General features: G+C 41.0%; 2 protein-coding genes across 6 annotated transcripts; both read right to left on the reverse strand.

Annotated features, from left to right (window-relative positions):
* Nucleotides 1-803: 803 nt before the first annotated feature.
* Nucleotides 804-19251, reverse strand: LOC146688068 (complement factor H-related protein 1-like). Of its 5 annotated transcripts, none has more exons than XM_085438889.1 (10): nucleotides 19119-19249; nucleotides 18849-19025; nucleotides 17710-17889; nucleotides 17452-17628; nucleotides 16445-16531; nucleotides 16242-16283; nucleotides 15960-16121; nucleotides 15701-15871; nucleotides 1115-1140; nucleotides 804-983 (listed from the first exon to the last, which is right to left on the reverse strand). In XM_085438889.1, exons 1-10 carry the CDS (start codon nucleotides 19171-19173, stop codon nucleotides 963-965), a joined length of 1098 nt encoding a protein of 365 aa, XP_085295015.1. In that variant the 5' UTR covers nucleotides 19174-19249; the 3' UTR covers nucleotides 804-962. The 5 variants fall into 5 exon arrangements, with proteins under 5 accessions (XP_085295015.1, XP_085295017.1, XP_085295018.1 ...); XM_085438891.1 differs by lacking the exon at nucleotides 1115-1140 and adding an exon at nucleotides 14981-15006; XM_085438890.1 differs by lacking the exons at nucleotides 804-983; nucleotides 1115-1140 and adding exons at nucleotides 14606-14795; nucleotides 14981-15006.
* Nucleotides 2758-4000, reverse strand: LOC146688069 (complement factor H-related protein 1-like). Its single transcript, XM_085438896.1, has 4 exons — nucleotides 3882-4000; nucleotides 3623-3802; nucleotides 3089-3265; nucleotides 2758-3005 (listed from the first exon to the last, which is right to left on the reverse strand). Exons 1-4 carry the CDS (start codon nucleotides 3934-3936, stop codon nucleotides 2812-2814), a joined length of 606 nt encoding a protein of 201 aa, XP_085295022.1. The 5' UTR covers nucleotides 3937-4000; the 3' UTR covers nucleotides 2758-2811.
* Nucleotides 19252-20807: the final 1556 nt, after the last annotated feature.

The following is a 20807-nucleotide window of genomic DNA, read 5'->3' on the forward strand; positions in this document are numbered from 1 at the left end:
TTGGTGCAAATATACCCCTGACCTCCTTCAGTTCCTCGGATGTCCGTAAACATCTGGGAACCCGAGGAGACCAGCAGCTGGAACCTCTGGGAGATTTGTCTGATATAAGATTCTAGCTGTGTTGCGTCTTTGTCTTTGGTTTTGTCTCAAATATTTCCCTTCAGTTAAACTGCAGGCAAATTCAGCACCCAGACTCCTGCACTACAAAGTGATGCTGTAAAGATGGTGCAGGATGCAGTTAGTGTTGTCCTGTTGAAATATGCAAGGCCTTCCTTGCATATTTAAAAAGCGCTATACAAATACAGGCCATTTACCATTTACCTTCCCAGAAAAAGACCTATTCTGGGTGGGAGCATAAACCGCACTAAAACCTGTACATATGCAATGTTTTTGTGTTTTCAATGCTGTACAGTCATGTGAAAAAAAGTCTTCAGAGCACTATGTGGTTCTGTGAAGTACATCTATCAAAGCAGAGGTTTTGGCTTTTTGCAGGTCTAGAGCATTCAGGTGTGTGTTAACAGGAAGGCAACAGCGTGGTTTTTATAACATTACCGTAGGTGAATGTTGAAAAAGATTCACTGCATATGAGTGTAATGAAATGTGCAATAATCTTAATAATACACTTGTTTTGATATTTGGGAAATAATTGTGTTTTTAAACAGTAAAGAAAAGAAGAAGAAGGATTACTTCTTCTCATTTCTTTACTGTTTCCTATAACTTCCTATAACGAGAACTGATTGATTTTAAATCGATGCTCTTCAGATATAAACACTAAAAACAAGAACAGTAAAGAGCAGCAGGAGTCTTTATGAGGAGGAGACTTTATTCAGTTCAGCTGTGTTTTTGTTTCATATATGAGCACACAAACCATTTTCTCTCACACTCTCAAAGATGAAAATGATGATGTGATCATATGTCAGGCGTCTCCTCTAAAAGCTCCAGGGTGGTGAGGAAATCCTCAGCTACAGCTGTGCTTTGCACCTCTGGTTAGAAGAAAATATGTTTTATGAATAAATTACGAGTGTAAAAAAATCAAGTTGTGATTCTGCATTTAAGCATCTTTAAATGACAGATCAGAGCAATAACAGCATTTCTTTTAAAGAGGAACACTCACCACTGCATGTTCCACCCAGTTACAACCTGTAAACAGTGATGCAGAAGCTCAGTGTGAACACTTCAGTTACTTAACATTTGCAGATGAGGTGTGTTCAGTTTTCTACATGTCTACAAGCTGCTGACAGTTTTTATCAGGTTTAATATTTTGTTTAATCGACTTTACTGGGATACTGTTAAAATCACTGCATGAGGCAGAAGTTTCTATAGAAGTGGATATGGTTGTTTACTAAATAGTCCCCTGTGTTTACACGAGGCACAAAGTAAACAACATATTTATCAGCCTCATTAAAGGTGATCACACAGTAAACTCTGTTTAAAGCCTTTCTGCATATGTTAAAACCTTAAAGAGGAATTATAGATTTGATCAACTGGTCCCTAAATGCAATTCACACTCTCCTTTCAATGAGAAGCCTGGGCTCGGGTGAGCCCGAGTGTCCTGGAGGGACGTTCCCCGCCGGATACACGATGGATGGGTGGAGGAACTAGAGGGTCGTGTGCCTGGCGGGACTGTCGATTGAGGACATTGAAGACATCTACCTTTTCGGAAGCATGATAACGGGGTTCTTGCTGATCGGAGCTGGCTTGGCCCTAGCTTATCGGAAATTGAAGAAAGCGGAAATGGCTGATCAAAACCCCACAAGGCTGCCTGCTGTGATTGAAACCGTGGCACAAGTTGTGACTTCTCAAAATGTGCTCATCAAACGCAGCATGGATAAGATCAAGAGAAGCTTGATGCTGTTGTGGGCACTTAGAGTATGCTCTTTGAGCGCAAAATTGATAACATCTCTGAGAAGCTCACGGCTCTCCAACGGGAGATTGAGAGACCAGTGACGGACATTTAGATCGACTGTAAAATTAACATGCAGTTGTTTGCACTAAAGGAAACCACCATCATTTCATGCGTCTACCATATCGGTGCCAGCTGTGGCCTCACAGCTGGAGCTGAACATCAAAAACACTCTCTCTGATAACAGACTCTGTTTAGACTCTTCGTCCCCATCCCGTGTCCCGCATCTTGTATTCCAAACGACTTCGGATGCTTATCTCCAAGGCCGAGGTCAGACGGCGGGTCTGGGCCCAGCGCATGCTGCAGGACCTGATGCGCTGTCTACACTGGCTTACTCTCACCCCTTACCCACCCCTGTTGCTTGCCATGTGCTTCTATGGTGTATTACAATTCATGTGCTTTTGTGCTGAGGTGTTTTTTTCTGTTCTCAAACTGTTCTCCCCTCAGGAGCTCAGTCTGGGTGGAGCTTTTATGTCCTCCTCTTACTTCATGTTGTGTATTTTCGTTATTTTTCTTATCAGCCTACCGCTCTGACCTATCTCCCCAATGTGATGTTGTGTAAGTATGTTTGGTCGGAGGGTTCCTTTGTGAGTGCGCATGCCAACCAGCACGCTGCCTGCTGTAACCCATAATTTCCTTCAGGATTAATAAAGTATTTCTGATTCTGATTAAAGAGATACATATTAATAGAGTCTATAAGATCTATTGTGATTCCACTAGAAATTGCCAAGTGGAAATGCCAGGGATAATTTCAGGTTTAAAAGCAGATAGGAAAAAATATGTGTTAGTCATTTTAATAATTTCCACATCACAGGCATTAGTTCAGGGAAAGGGAAGCTTAGTTGTTTTTAAACTTACTGTGGATTATTGCCAAATAAGAAAAAGTAAATACATAAATGCAGATCTCATTAAACAGTCAGCTTACTGCATGTTGGCACTGGTGTCCAGTTTCTCTGTATACAAACAGATTTCTTGGTGTGTGCAGTGTATCCGTCTTCACACTCATACTGCACTTCTGAACCTGCTGCAAACACTTCCTGGTATCCATGAATGATGACTGCATGGGGGATTTTAGGAGGTGCACTGCATGCACTCATACTTCCTGTAAAAATAAAAAGTCATGAATAGAAGCAGAAAAAAAAAGTGTTGAACAGCTAACTGGAGTCAAACATGTGGCAGACTTACTCTCACAGACTGGTGCAGAGGACCATTTTCCATTTCCACAGGTAATGGTGGTGAAGTGGTTTTGGTGCTCAAATCCTCCATCGCATGTTATCATTAGTGTACTTCCATCCTCATACCAGCCGTATACCAGCCGGTACTTTCCATTGGGAATAGTTGGTGGAAGGCAGCTGCTTTCATCTGAGGAAAAACAGACCAGAGTCACCATCAACACTTTGTGAATAGTTATTTCAAGGAATTACTGTAAGATATTTTTTTATTTTTCCTTGTGGGAGACTGAAATTCCTGATTTGTAATTCTTTAAAACTACTATAAATAAATTTTTTTGCACTTGGCACAAAAACATTAAATTAAACTTCACCATCCTGCTATTGGATTTTATTGCTTTTTATATTTATTTACTGAAACAATCAGATTTCATTGTTCTTTTTCTCAGATGAGTCTATTTATTAGCAAATCTAAACTAATTACATTTTTTAAGAACAGAATTTATATTGAAGCTTTAAAGCACATTCACCATTCCCAGGACTGACCTACCTATACATTGTGGTTCATGAGACCATTTCCCACGTTCACAGGTACTGGTTGCCCACCAACCCTCCACTACAGGTTTATATCCGTTATCACAGGAATAAGTGATCGTGGTTCTGTCAGAGTAAGTCTCTTGTCTGAGGAGAAAGTTACCATGAACCAGTCTGGGAGAATCACAACCCTGTGCTGAAACAATAAAAAATGTTTTTAAAAATCCCACATAAGTCTCACATTTACAAATTATAACAGAATTGAATCTTCTTACCTTGAAGTAATCCAGGAAACAAAACGAGGACAAATCCAAGAGTCCTGAGACACATTTTGCAGCAATGAAAGCACGATGTGAAGGCAGAGTAAAGAGCTGTGTTCTGCTGGACGAGTTAATAATTGTTTGGAATTTCCCCCAAAGAACTAAGAAGTCAGGACACAGTAAACATTGCGCTGAGTAACTCTGGCTCTGGTCCATATTTCTCAGACATGTTGTATAAATAAACTATTGCTGTGAATAGATTAAAAAAATGTAACTAGAGTTTTTTTTATTGGTTTGGCGCAGTTTTCACAAGCAATTGGTACATTTTCAAAACTCTTAGTACTTATATCACAACAGATCATCAAAAGTGCTCCTTTTTCAAACATTTCAGCATATTTTCAATTGTGTTAGTACAATACACATAATGACAAAATATCCTTTTCACTACACAAAATAAGTGTTTCATCTAAATAAATGTTTCGTTCACAGTTACTGCCTTTCAAAATGTTATCACTATAAAATTTTTGATTGGAATCTCTTATTATTCAGTTTAAGGTGGAAGGTGTATGATCGCCATCCCCATGAGCATGTCTCCCTTCTTCAAGCCATGTGTGAAGCTTGTGGTGATATAACTGCTGAGCAATGTCAAGCCTGGATTCGTCTTGCCAGGAGATTTTTCCCACGGTGCCTGAACAATGAAGACATCCACTGGGATGTTGATGAAACTTTATGGCCCAATGTTAATGACCGGCTTGATTAATTGTATAAAAGTGATAAAAATAAAATAAATATATTGTGCTTATGTAAATGACTTGTTTTTTTTCTCCCTTTTTCGTGTGTGTGTGTGTGTGTATATGTGTATATATACATACACATATACATACATACATACATACATACATACATACATACATACATACATATATATATATATATATATATATATAAACATATATATATATATATACAGTGGGGCAAAAAAGTATTTAGTCAGCCACCGATTGTGCAAGTTCCCCCACTTAAAATGTTGACAGAGGTCAGTAATTTGCACCAGAGGTACACTTCAACTGTGAGAGACAGAATGTGAAAAAAAAATCCATGAATTCACATGGTAGGATTTGTAAAGAATTTATTCGTAAATTAGGGTGGAAAATAAGTATTTGGTCACCTCAAACAAGGAAAATCTCTGGCTCTCACAGACCAAACCAATTAAAAAAAACTAATCCCACAATTTTCTGTAATTAATCGCAATTACTTGATCAATAGCCTGGCCACAATTACATTTTCTTCAACTTTATATTTAAACTTGTAACTAAAATTCATGAACTAATGAAGTAAATGGAGAATAAACACAAAGAATGTATGCTTAAATTCAAAGAGAATTTGTATAGTTTTCTTCAATCTTTTACAGTTTTTTTTAATTGGTTGGTACTATTTTCATAACTAAAGTGTGCATTTTCAAATCTCTCAGTACAAAACTCACATTTGATTACATTTGTAACACCACTAGTCATTCTTTCAAATCTGATGTCATGATTTCATTGTATTTGCACATATTTTCATTCCACTTAATCATTGTTTCAGAACATATGATCATTGTGATATATTTTGAGAACATTTGCTTTAATCACCCAAACAAAACAGTAAGATCTTTTTTCAACTTAGTACTTTTACCAATCATTTCATTCAGGAGCAAATAATACAAGGTAAGCGTTTCAAATTGTCCTTGGTGATGAATGAGTGTAACTGAACTGTAAAACTTCACACAGAAAATTTTACACTTATGTTCAGACATAAAAAAAAAATTATACACACACGAAAAAGGGAGAAAAAAACCAAGTAATTTACATAAGAAAAATATATTTTTATTTTTTTTTAATCACTTTTACACAATTAATCAAGCTGGTCATTAACATTGGGCCATAAAGTTTCATCAACATCACAGTGGATGTCTTCGTTGTTCAGGCACTGTGGGAAAAATCTCCTGGCATGACGAATCCAGGCTTGACATTGCTCAGCAGTTATATCACCACAAGCTTCACACATGGCTTGAAGAAGGGAGACATGCTCATGGGGATGGCGATCATACACCTTCCACCTCCATGTAGAGAAGAATTCCTCAATTGGGTTGAGGAAAGGGGAATATGGTGGAAGATAGAGGGGTCATGAAGCGAGGATGTGTTTGAAACCATTCCTGAACCAGCTGTGCATGGTGGAAGCTGACATTGTCCCACCCCACACAACAACATAGACGATGTCTTCTCCCTGACAGGCCTGCTCCAGTTCATTTAAAAAAAAAAACTATCAGGTGTTCAGTGTTGTATGACCCTAGAACTGGTCTACAGCCTACCACACCATCTTCAGATATAGCTGCACACATAGAGATGTTTCCCCCACGTTGTCCAGGGACTTGGATGGTAGCCCTTTGTCCAATAAGGTTACGTCCTCTGCGTCTAGTTTTTGCCAGATTGAAACCGGCCGCATCAACAAAAATATACTTGTGATGATTCACAGCAGCGTCCAGCTCCATCACCCACTAAAATGATAATTTAGTTAGTTTTTTTAGCCGCATGTCATTCCTTGCCCTGACCATTTCCACCACAGCCAACTCCTGTTGGTCAGTCAAAACACGTGGGCGACCACCACCAGGTTGTCTCCTGTTAATTCTGAGGACAATCATATACTGTGAATATTGAAGTATTACAAATTACATTACTGTAAACTGACAATTACATGTTGTTCATCTATACAATAGAGTACTATATTTTAGAAGTGAAGTTGCTATAGCAGACATACCGGTTTTCTTGGCAAAAAGTTCTGATGATAGAGCTGACAGTTGACCTTTGTAAATTAGGCTGTACCAACCTGGCAGCCTCAGCCATGGTAAAGCCTCTGTTAACCACATGGTCAACAATGATGGCCCGGACTTCATTAGAGATGATGGTGCGTTGTCTTCTGCCTACATTTCTCTGAAGACCACCTCTCTGTCGAGGAGCACCACCACCTCTTCGATGAAGGTTTCCTCTCCCTACGAGTCTATCCTGCTCCATATTTGAACAGTGCAAAGTCTCAAACACAGTTCTACTTATATGGTAACTAATTGTGATCATCAAGGGGAAACAATTAGCAATTATAGTATTTCTAGATTGAAAGCTCTTGCAGCAATGTGTAACTTATGTGTAACTTACAAATGACCAGACAACAATCAGTCAAGTTGAAAATCCATGGACATAATGAATGATTCATTGATTAAACATTAAGATCAGTTGAATTAAATGACAGACAAATGTATTAAACTGAATAATAAGAGATGCAAATCAAAAATTTTATAGTGATAACATTTTGAAAGGCAGTAACTGTGAACGAAACATTTATTTAGATGAAACACTTATTTTGTGTAGTGAAAAGGATATTTTGTCATTATGTGTATTGTACTGACACAATTGAAAATATGCTGAAATGTTTGAAAAAGGAGCACTTTTGATGATCTGTTGTGATATAAGTACTAAGAGTTTTGAAAATGTACCAATTGCTTGTGAAAACTGCGCCAAACCAATAAAAGAAAACTGTAGCACAGGTTCTCGCCTGTGGAATACAACTTTTAAAAACAAAAACAAAAAAACTATATACTAATAGGTTAGTTTACACTAATATATAATATGTATTAGTGCTGTCAAACAAATGTTTAATCAGATTCATCACAGGGTTACTGTGGATTCATTTTGATTAATCACGATTAAATATCATTCAATGCATCATTCATGCAGTTTCTTGCAATCCACTTGGCAATTGTGTCAGTCAATATTTCCGAGGTAGACTTACTGAGTCCCCGATGCTCCGTGAGTGGTTTGTAGCAAGCTGAGTGACGCGTTAACCAAAGTCCTAGCAGCATCCCCGGCTAACGTATGCGTTGCGTCAATGTGATATTTTAAGCTGGAGGTGCTTTAGTGAAAAGAAAATTCCTTCTTGCACAATGTGCATAATAATACTTTACGTTGGTCGACTGTTCCGTCTTGTTATTTTTTTAATACTCAAATTTCCCATCGAGAGGGCCAATGTGTGTTCATCATTTTCCATATTGAGCTGATTGGTTCAGCTGCCCGTCACTACCAGATCAACTGCCCATTTGCGCATGTGCGAAGGTAACTCTGTTTGGACAAACTGCCCGAAAGGCGTTGACAGAAACATTTCAGGAATTTTGAGTCATTCTGCACTCCAGATGCGTTAATTTTGACAGGACTAAAATAAAGACAAATGAATGCACAAAGACTCATATTTTTTTTACTCCTGTTGTCTCATTTACTGTGAATATTTAGTCCTTCTGACCGTGAGACGCAGTCATTGTCAAGAAAACACTTCAGTATTTCACTTTTATATGGCAGAAAAAGTCCATGTTTATTCATTTGATCCTGAATTTCTCAGAAAATGTTTTGGATAAATTCTATGAGGTTGTTTACAGATCCCAGATTTCAAAGAGACTTCCCGGATTGCTGTAATCAGAGGTCACCATTACGAAACATCAAACATGTAGAAGCACAGGTTTTCTGGTTAATGTGTGTTTGATTTAAAATCAGAGATTCTCTGATTGTCAGCTAGATCTCTACAAGCTCTGTGTTTTTGTTAAGAAACAGATGTCAGGGAAAATGAGGGAAAATATAAGAAAGCACAGTTAGATTCTCCTTTACTTGAGTTTACAGCATCCCAACAGGTTTGGCGTGGCTGCCTAGCAACTAAAAATGTTTCCAGGTGTATAGTAAGAACATTTGTTTTTACCAAATTCATATGAGGCGGAAGGATTTGGCAAAATCTGTGTTTTTCCCATTTTTCAGAAAGAAGACTTTAAGGTGCGCCAAACTGAACATTTATAAAATCATCATACCAGAGTAACTGGAACATGGCTGGAAATGTTCTCATCACATGACAACCTTAAAGGAGCACTTGATGATTCAGGGTGGAGAGAAACCTGACCTCTGTGGTATCTGTGGCTGATGTTTCCATAGTGACAGCTGCTACAGGTGAGTCCAGTGACTTTTGGAGAGGCTTGATGATGACAAAAGTTTCAAACTCTCAATTATTAATATGCCGTTTTTATAGCTATAGTTATAGCTATAGTTCTCTATATTGGCTAAACTGTTCCCCTCCTTGAATCGCTACCTTATCGTGGTGGAGGGGTTTGTGTGTCACAGGGATCCCAGGGGCTATGTTGTCTGGGGGCTTTTGCCCCCTGGTAGGGTCTCCCATGGCAAATTGGCCCTGGGTGAGGGACCAGACAAAGAGCGATTCATAAGACCCTTATGAAAAGGACACCGAGGGAACAGTTTACCCTGCCCGGGATAGGGTTACCGGGGCCCCGCCCTGGAGCCAGGCCCGGGGAGGGTGCCCGAGGGCGAGCGTCTGGTGGCCGGGCCTTAGTCCATGGGGCCCGGCCGGGCACAGCCTGAAGAGGAGACATGGGCCCATCCTCCCGCAGGCCCACCACCCGCAGGAGGCGCCATAGGGGTCGGGTGCATTGTGTGCCGGGTGGCGGCCAGGAGCGGAGGCCCTGGAGGACTGACCCCCGGCTGCCAAGACTGGCAATAGGGACATGGAATGTCACCTCTCTGGTGGGGAAGGAGCCTGAGTTAGTGCGTGAGGTTGAGAGGTACCGGCTAGATATAGTCGGGCTCACCTCTACACATGGCTTGGGCTCTGGAACCAGTCTCCTGGAGAGGGGCTGGACTCTGTCTCAGTCTGGAGTTGCCCCTGGTGAGAGGCGGCGGGCTGGGGTGGGTATCCTAATATCCCCTCGGCTTGCTGCCGGTACGTTGGGGTTTTTCCCGGTGGACGAGAGGGTTTGTTCCCTGCGCCTTAGGGTCGGGGAACGGGTCCTGACTGTCATCTGCGCTTATGCGCCGAGTGGCAGTTCAGAGTACCCAGCCTTCTTAGAGTACCTGGGGGGGGTGCTGGAGGGTGCTCCACCTGGAGACTCTGTTGTCCTGCTGGGAGACTTCAATGCTCACGTGGGTAACGGCAGCGAGACCTGGAGGGGCGTGATTGGGAGGAACGGCCTCCCTGATCTGAACCCGAGCGGTGCTCTGTTATTGGACTTCTGTGCTAATCACAGTTTGGCCATAACGAACACCCTGTTCGAACATAAGAGTGTCCATAAGTGCACGTGGCACCAGGACGCTCTAGGCCGTAGGTCGATGATCGATTTTGTAATCGTATCAGCAGATCTGCGACCATATGTTCTGGACACTCGGGTAAAGAGAGGGGCTGAGCTGTCAACTGATCACCACCTGGTGGTGAGTTGGATCAGGTGGCGGGGGAAGACGCTGGACAGACCTGGTGCACCTAAACACGTAGTGAGGGTGTGCTGGGAACGTCTAGCAGAGGCCCCAGTCCGCGAGATCTTCAACGCACACCTCCGGCAGAGCTTCAACAGCATTCCGAGGGAGACTGGGGACATTGAGTCCGAATGGACCATGTTCAGCGTCTCCATTGCCGAAGCTGCTGCATTGAGCTGCGGCCGCAAGGTGGTTGGTGCCTGCCGTGGTGGTAATCCCCGAACCAAATGGTGGACACCAGAGGTGAAGGGAGCCACCAGGCTGAAGAAGGAGTCCTATCGGGCTTGATTAGCCTGTGGGACTCCGGAGGCAGCCGACAGGTATCGACAGGCCAAGCGGAATGCGGCTCGGGCAGTGGCTGAAGCAAAACCTTGGGTGTGGGAGGAGTTCGGAGAGGCCATGGAAAAAGACTTTCGGACTGCCTCGAAGAGATTCTGGCAAACCGTCAGACGTCTCAGGAGGGGAAAGCGGTGCTCTACCTGCACTGTGTATAGTGCTGGCGGAGCGCTGCTGACGTCGACTGAGAAAATTGTCAGGCGGTGGAAGGAATACTTCGAGGACCTCCTTAATCCCACTGACACGTCTTCCGAGGAGGAAGCAGAGTCTGGGGATGAGGGGAATGACCCGCCAATTTCCGGGGGCGAGGTCACTGAGGCAGTTAAACAACTCCTTGGTGGCAGAGCCCCTGGTGTTGATGAGGTCCGCCCCGAGTTCCTGAAGGCTCTGGACGTTGTAGGGCTGTCCTGGTTGACACGCCTCTGCAATGTTGCGTGGAGATCAGGGGCAGTACCTGTGGACTGGCAGACCGGGGTGGTGGTCCCCATCTTTAAGAAAGGGGACCGGAGGGTGTGTTCCAACTACAGGGGGATCACACTCCTCAGCCTCCCTGGGAAAGTCTATGCCAGGGTGCTGGAAAGGAGAGTTCGTCCGTTAGTCGAACCTCGGATACAGGAGGAACAATGCGGTTTTCGTCCTGGTCGCGGAACACTGGACCAGCTCTTTATCCTCTCCAGGATACTTGAGGGTGCATGGGAGTTTGCCCAACCAGTCTACATGTGTTTTGTGGACTTGGAGAAGGCATTCGACCGTGTCCCTCGGGGTGTCCTGTGGGAGGTGTTGCGGGAATATGGGGTGTCTGGCCCATTGCTACGGGCCATTCGATCCCTATACAACCGTTGCAAGAGCTTGGTTCGCATTGCCGGCAATAAGTCGGACTCGTTCCTGGTGGGTGATGGGCTCCGCCAGGGCTGCCCTTTGTCTCCAGTTCTGTTCATAATTTTTATGGACAGAATTTCTAGGCGCAGCCAAGTGGCGGAGGGCTTTTGCTTTGGTGGCCTCAGAATCTCATCTCTGATTTTTGCAGATGATGTGGTTCTGTTGGCTTCATCGGGTGAGGGCCTCCAGCTCGCACTGGAACGGTTCGCAGCCGAGTGTGAAGCAGCGGGAATGAGGATCAGCACCTCCAAATCTGAGGCCATGGTTCTCAGCCGGAAAAGGGTGGAGTGCCCACTCCGGGTCGGGGATGAGCTCCTGCCCCAAGTGGAGGAGTTCAAGTATCTCGGGGTCTTGTTCGCGAGTGATGGGAGAAGGGAGCCGGAGATCGACAGACGGATTGGGGCTGCAGCTGCAGTAATGCGGACGCTGCACCGGTCCGTCGTGGTGAAGAGGGAGCTGAGTGTAAAAGCGAAGCTCTCAATTTACCGGTCGATCTACGTCCCTACCCTCACCTATGGCCACGAGCTGTGGGTAGTGACCGAAAGAACGAGATCGCGGATACAAGCGGCAGAAATGAGCTTCCTCCGAAGGGTGGCTGGCCTCTCCCTTAGAGATAGGGTGAGAAGTTTGGCCATCCGGGAGGGGCTCAGAGTAGAGCAGCTGCTGCTCCACATCGAAAGGAGCCAGCTGAGGTGGTTCGGGCATCTGACAAGGATGCCCCCTGGGCGCCTCCTGGGTGAGGTGTTCCAGGCATGTCCCACCGGGAGGAGGCCCCGGGGCAGACCCAGGACACGCTGGAGAGATTATATCTCTCGGCTGGCCTGGGAACGCCTTGGTATTCCCCCGGATAAGCTGGAGGAGGTGGCTGGGGAGATGGAGGTCTGGGCCTCTTTGCTTAGGCTGCTGCCCCCGCGACCCGGCCCCGGACAAAGCGGATGAAGATGGATGGATGGATGGATGTTCCTTGGACAGGCTTCACCTCAGAGTCCACCATGATGACGAGCGGTATGAGTGTGATGTTTGTGGGAAAACCTTCATACGCCACGATCACCTGACCCAACATCAGAAAATACACTCTGGTGAGCATGGAAGGGACGGCAGTGCTATTCTCTAGTTTTACTTGTTACTTTCGTGGCTTTGCCTCCACACAGTCACATGGTACAGCGTTAAAACACTTAAAAACAGTATTTTAACTGTACCCATTTCTATTACAGGTGAGAAAGCACACCAGTGTGAGGAGTGTGGCAAGTGCATTAGATGCCATGATAACCTGACAGTCCACTACAGAAGTGCTCATCTGGGAGAGAAAGTCTGGCAGAAGTATGTTATACAAACCACGGGCTTGTTCTCTAGTGGAGTGGTGTTGTTGTTGTCACCGGCTTCTCTCTCTCCTTTCCAGAGTAGCCTGTAACTTTGGCAAGTGTTGTTTTCTTTTGTTGTCTGCATAAATAAATACTGCAGAAAGTTGCTGTGAAAGTCAAGTCTGGAAATGCACTTCAGGACTCACTCAGGTAAGGAAGCAAAGGAAATAGTGTAAAGTGTCGAACTGTCAGATATGTCTGGGCTCGTCTGGTTGTGCACGATGGGGAAGTAGACACATGGCATTGTTATGAAGCTTATGAATAAGTTGAATAAGGAAAATCTGTAATGAGTGATCTATCTGCTTTTGTGGGTGTTAGGCTGCTTTTTTTTTAAAAATTTGTTGGTCATACATACACTGCATCTGGAAAGTATTCATAGTATTTCACGTGGATGTATGGAAAAAAAATTATTGCGCTAGCTTAAGTGGTTGCAGTGCTACCAGGATTTAAAAATAGTTACGCAAAACAGAGCGTGCCCACTCCGACCGGCTTTAAAGGGTTAAAAACAGTAAAGAAATAAAAACAAAGTTATTATTTTTATGAGGCTTTTCCCGTAACTTTGGTCAGAACTGTTTGACAATTCGATAGTTTAAACATTCTTCACATTTGTAAAAAGTAGGGATGGGTATCGTTTAGGTTTTATCCGATACCGGTGCCAAATCGGTACTTTTGAAACGGTGCCGGTGCTTAAACGGTGCTCAAACCGGTGCTTAAAGAATGGAGAACACAAAATTGGTCCAAAAACCTCTCATGTTCAGCTGTTTTTTGTAAAAATATAACAATGTTAGCCTTTTCTGCAGCTATGGGGCATATATGGTATCACTCTTGGCTGGGAGCAGCGCTTAAACAATGGAAAAAAACACAAACTTTGTCCTAAACCTCTCATGTTTAACTGTTTTCCACTTTTTCTTTGGTCATTTTAGCCTTTTTAGCCAGGGTGAAGGGAGTATCTGCCATCAAACAAGAGGACAGCCGCATGTAGCTATGATGATGTTTGCTAGTTCACCTTACATGCATTAATGTAATAACGTGGTTAGCCTACTCAACGTAAATTAGCTACTCACGCAGAGAAGAACGGCTGCTGCTGCCACCATCATCCGTCATCATTTCTGCTACACTGGCAGGGCTAGGGGCCAGGACTCTCCTCTTCGTGTTTTTGGGGGATGTTGCATAACAGGCAACCCACCCGCAGTAGATGTGCTCGGTGTGAGGTCTCGCAGCAAGCTATCAAATACGGCGCATTTCTGGGCTTTAAAAAAAAAACGCTATGCGTCGCCAGGTGTTTCATCGGATTTGAGGTGTTACCTCCTTTGACAGTATCACAGTATCAGCTTAAAGCACTTGTGGCAGGCTGCTGAGTTTGCATATTTTGCTATGAAGTACAGCCAGACTTTTGACCGATTCGCCTTGGACATTTTTAATCTGTAGCTCTGCTCTAACAGAACGTACGTACCTGGCCCCGCCTACTATCCTCGGAAACGTAAAATGATTGGCTAGAATCTAAAGTGTATCACAGCTCAGGAAAAAAAAGCACCGAAATAAAGCACCGAAATGTGCGCTGCTTTTCGGTCTGGTTACTACCGTTTATGTCAGAACCGGTGCCATCATGGCACCGGACACCGGTACCCATCCCTAGTAAAAAGTGATGAAGTTTTTCTCAAACTTTTTGCCATGATCAATAAATCAAAACTGCAAAAACAAACAAACGGCAAAAAGAAATGTGTGAGTTTGTAGGTGTATGACTGTCTGGAGGCTCCAGAAAAGAAAACCACATGTGAGAACTTTCAGCAACTTGTCACCCTGAACAGGAACACCCTGAAATCAAGAGCAGCAGGAGTAATGATAGTAAATACTGAGACTTTATTCAGTTCACCGGTGTTTGTTTCATATATGAGCACACAAATCATTTTCTCTCACACTCTTCAAGATGACAATGAAGATGTGATGATGTGATCATATGTCAGGTGTCTCCTTTAAAAGCTCCAAGGTGGTGATCAAATCCTCAGCTACGGCTGTGTTTTGCACCTCTGGTTAGAAGAAAATATATTTTGTGAATAAATTACAAGTGTAAAAACAAAAAACAAGAACCCCCCCCCCCCCCCCCACCAAAAAAACAAACAAACAAAAAACCAAGATGTGTTTCTTCATATGAAAGCTCTTTAAATGACAGATCAGAGCAATAACAGCAATTCTTTTAAAGAGGAACACTCACCACTGCATGCTCTGCCCAGTTACAACCTGTAAACAGTGATGCAGAAGCTCAGTGTGAACACTTCAGTTACTTAACATTTGCAGATGAGGTGTGTTCAGTTTTCTACATGTCTACAAGTTTCTACAAAGTTTCTATAGAAGTGGATATGTTTGTTTACAAAATAGTCCCCTGTGTTTACACGAGGCACAAAGTAAACAACATATTTATCAGCCTCGTTAAAGGTGATCACACAGTAAACTCTGTTTAAAGCTTTCCTGTGTATGTTAAAGAAATACATATTCATTGGGTCTATAAGATCTATTGTGTATATCTGTTACTCATTTTAATAATTTCCACATCACAGGCATTAGTGCAGGGAAAGGGAAGCTGTCAGGGCAGCAGCATACACTACAAGGTGTGACAGGTGCCTGTGCAGTACTTCTGGTGACAAGTAATGAAGGCAACAACGAATCAGTGAATCAGCAGAGTTGCTGCAGTTTTTTTCTGTGTGTTTAAAGGAGTTTAAAGTTGTAAAAGCTTGGTTGGATATGACGACACACAGAGACATTAAGTGCTTTTAAAATGTAGTTGTTATTAAAACGATTCATGTTCAGTTGTTTTATTTATTTCAAAGTTTTCTTTCTTATAGGTAATAAAAACGTGTTAACATGTAGGCAACACAGCACTGAAAACTTTTCTGACTGACACGTTCAAACATAGAGAGTTTACAGTAATACTTACAGTTAGTTGCCTCCACTCTTCCATTGATGCATCGAACCTTAGAATAATGTTCTAACGACCAGCTGTGTGGTTTCACACACTCCACTCTCTCTTCCTTACCATTTTCTATGTGCACAGTTCCCACAGATATGTATGCAGGATTGTCATTGGTGTTGACAGCACAGAAGTTAGCTGGACACAAGAAACAACCATTAAATTAAAATTTCTCCCCAACGCTTTAAGAGATCCTTAAAAATGATTATCATTGATGTGTTTATACCTCTGCACTCAGGTACGTCTGACCACGTGCCATTGCTGATACACTTCACTCTTCCTGGACCCACTAATCTGTACAAACGTTGGCATTGGTATAACAAATAGTATCGTGAAGTTTGCTGAGCAACAGCATTTTCAATAACAGGGAAGTTTCCGCAACTTTGAACTGAAATGAAAACGCAGGAATATTTCTGAAAACATACCAAACTGTGGCCGAGGTAATGCACTTAACATTCTGATTGGTCAGCATGAATAAATTCAAGGAGAAAATAATGTACTTATTTACTTGTTGTATAACGAAGACGTGTATCTCTCTCATTTGAAGATCCTGAAAGATACAAAACAGTTATTTTGCTTTGAGATTAGGCCAATTTGAACATTTTCTCTATTATTATTTTATAAAGTTTGTCAGTCATTTTTATGTTAACAAGGTATTCATGCTAGAGAACTTTTAACCCCCACTGAGACATAATGTAAATCATAACCTACCTCCATGTCCTGGCTGTATCACACTGCCGTCTCCTGTTTCTGTAACTGTTGATTCAGTATGTTCACCACCTGGTCTGGTTTCAATCTCTGTCAGAGAGACAGAAAATACATCACATATTCTACACACACTACATATGCATCCAAGAACTTTTACTGCTCAAAAACACCCAAAAATAAAAGGATAAAGTCACTGTAATATGTATTAAATATCTGGTTTTTTTTGTATTTTTGTATTTTATTAAATTTCACTATGAACAGCAGAAAAGACTGTAAACAGACACTGACAGTCCACTTCCTGTTTAAACGTGCATCATTTGTAGACTGTAAACTTCGATTGATTGCAGAATACTTATTATTTTTTATTTATTATATTTCTGACCACCTGATCATTCACTATGCAGCAGACTGTGACAGCACTGAGCAGCTCCTTTAGTGGGAGACTGCGGCACCCACGGTGTGGGACGGAGAGATTTCGCAGGTCTTTCCTCCCCACTGCTGTCAGACTCCATAATAAAGACTTTAACTGATCAAGCACACACATCCATACATATCCAATAATACTAAGTGCAATAATCCTTTCTGTCATCGTTGTATTTTTACTCAGTTGTATATAGTATTTGTATTTGTATTCTATTTTTATCTTATTGTATATTTATTTTATTTTATTCTACTGTATATAGTATTTTATTTTATTCTATTCTGTACAGTTGTGTACTGTATTTATTCTTATTGTATTTATTCTTATTGTATTTATTCTTATTGTATTCTAATTTTTGCCTCATAACTTTTGCACTGTCCACTTCCTGCTGTGACAAAACAAATTTCCCACGTGTGGGACTAATAAAGGTTATCTTATCTTATCTTATCTTATCTTACTAAACATTCTCATTCATTTGTGCACTGATACAAGTGTCATGTAATCAGTTGTTTTTAAACTTACTGTGGATTATTGCCAATTCATAAAAAGTAAATACATAAATGCAGATCTCATTAAACAGTCAGCTTACTGCATGTTGGCACTGCTGTCCAGTTTCCCTGTATACAAACAGATTTCTCGGTGTGTGCAGTGTATCTGTCTTCACACTCATACTGCACTTCTGAACCTGCTGCAAACACTTCCTGGTATCCATGAATGATGACTGCATGGGGGATTTTAGGAGGTGCACTGCATGCACTCATACTTCCTGTAAAAATAAAAAGTCATGAATAGAAGCAGAAAAAAAGTGTTGAACAGCTAACTGGAGTCAAACATGTGGCAGACTTACTCTCACAGACTGGTGCAGAGGACCATTTTCCATTTCCACAGGTAGTGGTGTTGATCTGGTTTTGGTGCTCAAATCCTCCATCGCATGTTATCGTTAGTGTACTTCCATCCTCATACCAGCTGTTTGAGTTTTCAGGGTACTTTCCATTGGGAATAGTTGGTGGAAGGCAGCTGCTTTCATCTGTGGAAGAACAGACCAGAGTCACCATCAACACTTTGAGATTTCACAGAGTAACTTTTACATTCATAATTAAAACTTTCTGACTGCGAACAGCAACATGTCGCATTAAACGTTGTGAAGAGTTAATTCAAGGAATTACTGGAAGAAAGTTTTTTTTAATTGTTCCTTTAAATCTGAGGAAAACCAGACAAAAGTCACCATCAACAGTTTAACAATATTAACTGTTGGGGTTCAGGGTTAGTGTAAGTGTTCATAAAAGTCACGATCAATGACAAATTCCCATCTTAACCATGAAGACAAGCAACATGTATTTTCTTTTTAATTATAATTTATGTTTTATTGGTTTTCTTATTTATACAACATGAACAACAATACAACTTAATCACAGTGGAGGGGAAAAAAACAAAACAAAACAAATCAAAACAACAACAAAAAAAGAACAAACAGACAAAAACTAAACAAAACAAAAACCCTAACAAACACGTATTTTCTTGGAAGAAATGCAATTTTCTTTTATTCGTGGCAGAATGATTCTTGACAGGCTTGGACTTCTGTGATTTGTGGTATTTAACTTTAAAACTCCACAAACAGCAAAATGTGTCCCTGCATGAACGGTTAATTCAAAGAGAATTAGGAGTCCCAAACTCTGATTTGTATGTCCTGTACCTCATAATATTATTTTTTATTTAGTTTATAACTTTTTTAGAGTTAAAATGAAAGCTTCACCATCCTGACATAAGATTGAACATTGTCTTTATTTGCTGATCAGTCTGATTTTTAGCTTATTTCTTATGTTTTGAGACAACTGATTACACAATCTTTTAATAATAATAATAATAATAATATATATATATATATATATATATATATATATATATATATATATATATATATATATATATTTAAGTTTTTAAGCACATTTACCATTCCCAGTATAGACATATATATGTAACACTTACCTATGCATTGTGGTTCATGAGACCATTGCCCATGTTCACAGGTACTGGTTGCCCACCAACCCTCCACTACAGGTTTATATCCGTTATCACAGGAATAAGTGATCGTGGTTCTGTCAGAGTAAGTCTCTTGTTCGGGGATAAAATAACCATGAAGCCTGGGAGCGTCACAGCGCTGTGCTGAAATACAATAAAAACAAACAAACAAGCCCCATAAAAACGCACATTAGATATATAACCAACAACTTCAAATAAATAAATAAATGTCCTCACCGAGAAGCACTCCAGGAAATAAAATCAGGACAAATCCAAGAGACCTGAGACACATTTTGCAGGAATTAATTCACAAAGCAGAGCAGAGTAGAACCTTGTTCTTCTGAACCAGTTAATAATTAGTCATCAAAGCCTAAAAGTTGGGAAACAGTAAACAAACGGCTGAGTAATTCTGGCTGCTGTTGAAATCAATTCACAAATAGACACTGCGTGCACATTTTATAAATGTATAAAGCTTAAATTGGGGTCCTTACAAATGCACACAAAGTACGCAGACACACATTTTGTACACATAGTGAACGTTAAGAAAACACCGCTCAGTTGGAACTGCTTGTATTTATTTCTTTCCTCCTGCATTTGTCAGATAATGTTTTTGTACAAAAATCTATGAGGTTATTTACAGTCCAGATTTCAAACTGACTTCCCGGACAGCCGTAATCAGAGTTCAACATTGTGAAACATCAAACAGCAGCCACGTCAACGCACAGACGTTCAGCAAAGACTGAATCCTAAAGCCAGAAACAAAACAAGCAAAAAGGATGTTGACTGTGTTCAGTAATATTGTTATCATGATATTTGTTTTGCGGTGAAAGATTCAGTTCTTATTGATCCTTGCATGCTCTCTATATTTTCTTTTGAGGGACATGTGTTGGGTAGATTGAAGTAAAATTAAGTAAAAGGACAGCTGTTTAAAAAAACAAAATAGTAATGGATGAATTACATATGAGTTTTAGTTTCCTACTATTCTCACTCTATTGACAGCTGGCTGAGAGCTCGGAGCTTTCTCTGGATAAATGTGACATCTCAGGGGAATCACAGGACAGCAGTTTATATAAATTGTTAGATCCTGACACATCGCTATGCTGATGAATATAGGCTTTGTTACAGCGTCTTAAAACCTGTGCATCATTTTTATTAATTACTATTAGTTTGTTGTCAGCGTGCTCTGCAAGGCTGCCGGTGTTTATTAAATTCAGTATTACATATTAAAAGAATCCAACATTAATCTTGTGAAGTGTGTTTGAGTCTAATTCAGGGATGTCAAACTCATCTTACATTGTGTGGCACTATAGCCCACTGATCTAAAGTGGGCTCGACCAGTGAAACTGTCCATCGGTGAAAATAAGTTTAGTTAAAAATCAAAGCACTGAGACGTCGTAAGAAAGAAAAACAAACGACTATTTGAACAGTACAACTAAGTTTTTCCACATAATAAAAAAATGCTGCTGTAATGAAATAAATATTTCAGTGATACTCTTTGAGCATAAATTGGAATAAATAAATGTGTAAAATGACCAAAGAAAATTGGCTGATTAAATTAGCTCGTTGCCCAGATTGTGCAGTAATTATAAAACAAGAACGTTTCTGTGAATTCAAAGAAATTGTCCTATTTCTATGGGCTCAAAATGTGGTCATAAATATTTTGTACTTGTAAAAAAGATTTGTATGTGTAAAAAAGATTTGTATGTGTAAAAAAGATTTGTGTGTGCGTAAAAAAGATTTGTATGTGTAAAAAGAATTTGTGTGTGCGTAAAAAAGATTTGTATGTGTAAAAAAGATTTGTGTGTGCGTAAAAAAGATTTGTATGTGTAAAAAGAATTTGTGTGTGCGTAAAAAAGATTTGTATGTGTAAAAAAGATTTGTGTGTGCGTAAAAAAGATTTGTATGTGTAAAAAAGATTTGTATGTG

This window comes from Copadichromis virginalis, linkage group LG18, assembly GCF_057382275.1.
Source record: "Copadichromis virginalis isolate Kocher_CV1m ecotype Utaka linkage group LG18, C_Virginalis_male_GT1.1, whole genome shotgun sequence".
Classification (NCBI taxonomy): domain Eukaryota; kingdom Metazoa; phylum Chordata; class Actinopteri; order Cichliformes; family Cichlidae; genus Copadichromis; species Copadichromis virginalis.

Bases quoted from the DNA above. Each gene is read 5' to 3' on its own strand.
- LOC146688069 (XM_085438896.1), bottom strand. From the start codon at position 3,936: ATGTGTCTCAGGACTCTTGGATTTGTCCTCGTTTTGTTTCCTGGATTA. The intron at 3,803-3,881 runs GTAAGAAGATTC...TTATTGTTTCAG, and splicing joins GTTTCCTGGATTACTTCAAG to CACAGGGTTGTGATTCTCCC. The intron at 3,266-3,622 runs GTAGGTCAGTCC...GTTTTTCCTCAG, and splicing joins TCATGAACCACAATGTATAG to ATGAAAGCAGCTGCCTTCCA.
- LOC146688068 (XM_085438889.1), bottom strand. From the start codon at position 19,173: ATGTGTCTCAGGTCTCTTGGATTTGTCCTGATTTTATTTCCTGGAGTG. The intron at 16,122-16,241 runs GTAAATAAGTAC...TTTTCATTTCAG, and splicing joins ACGTCTTCGTTATACAACAA to TTCAAAGTTGCGGAAACTTC. The intron at 984-1,114 runs GTGAGTGTTCCT...TCTTCTAACCAG, and splicing joins ACTGGGTGGAACATGCAGTG to AGGTGCAAAGCACAGCTGTA.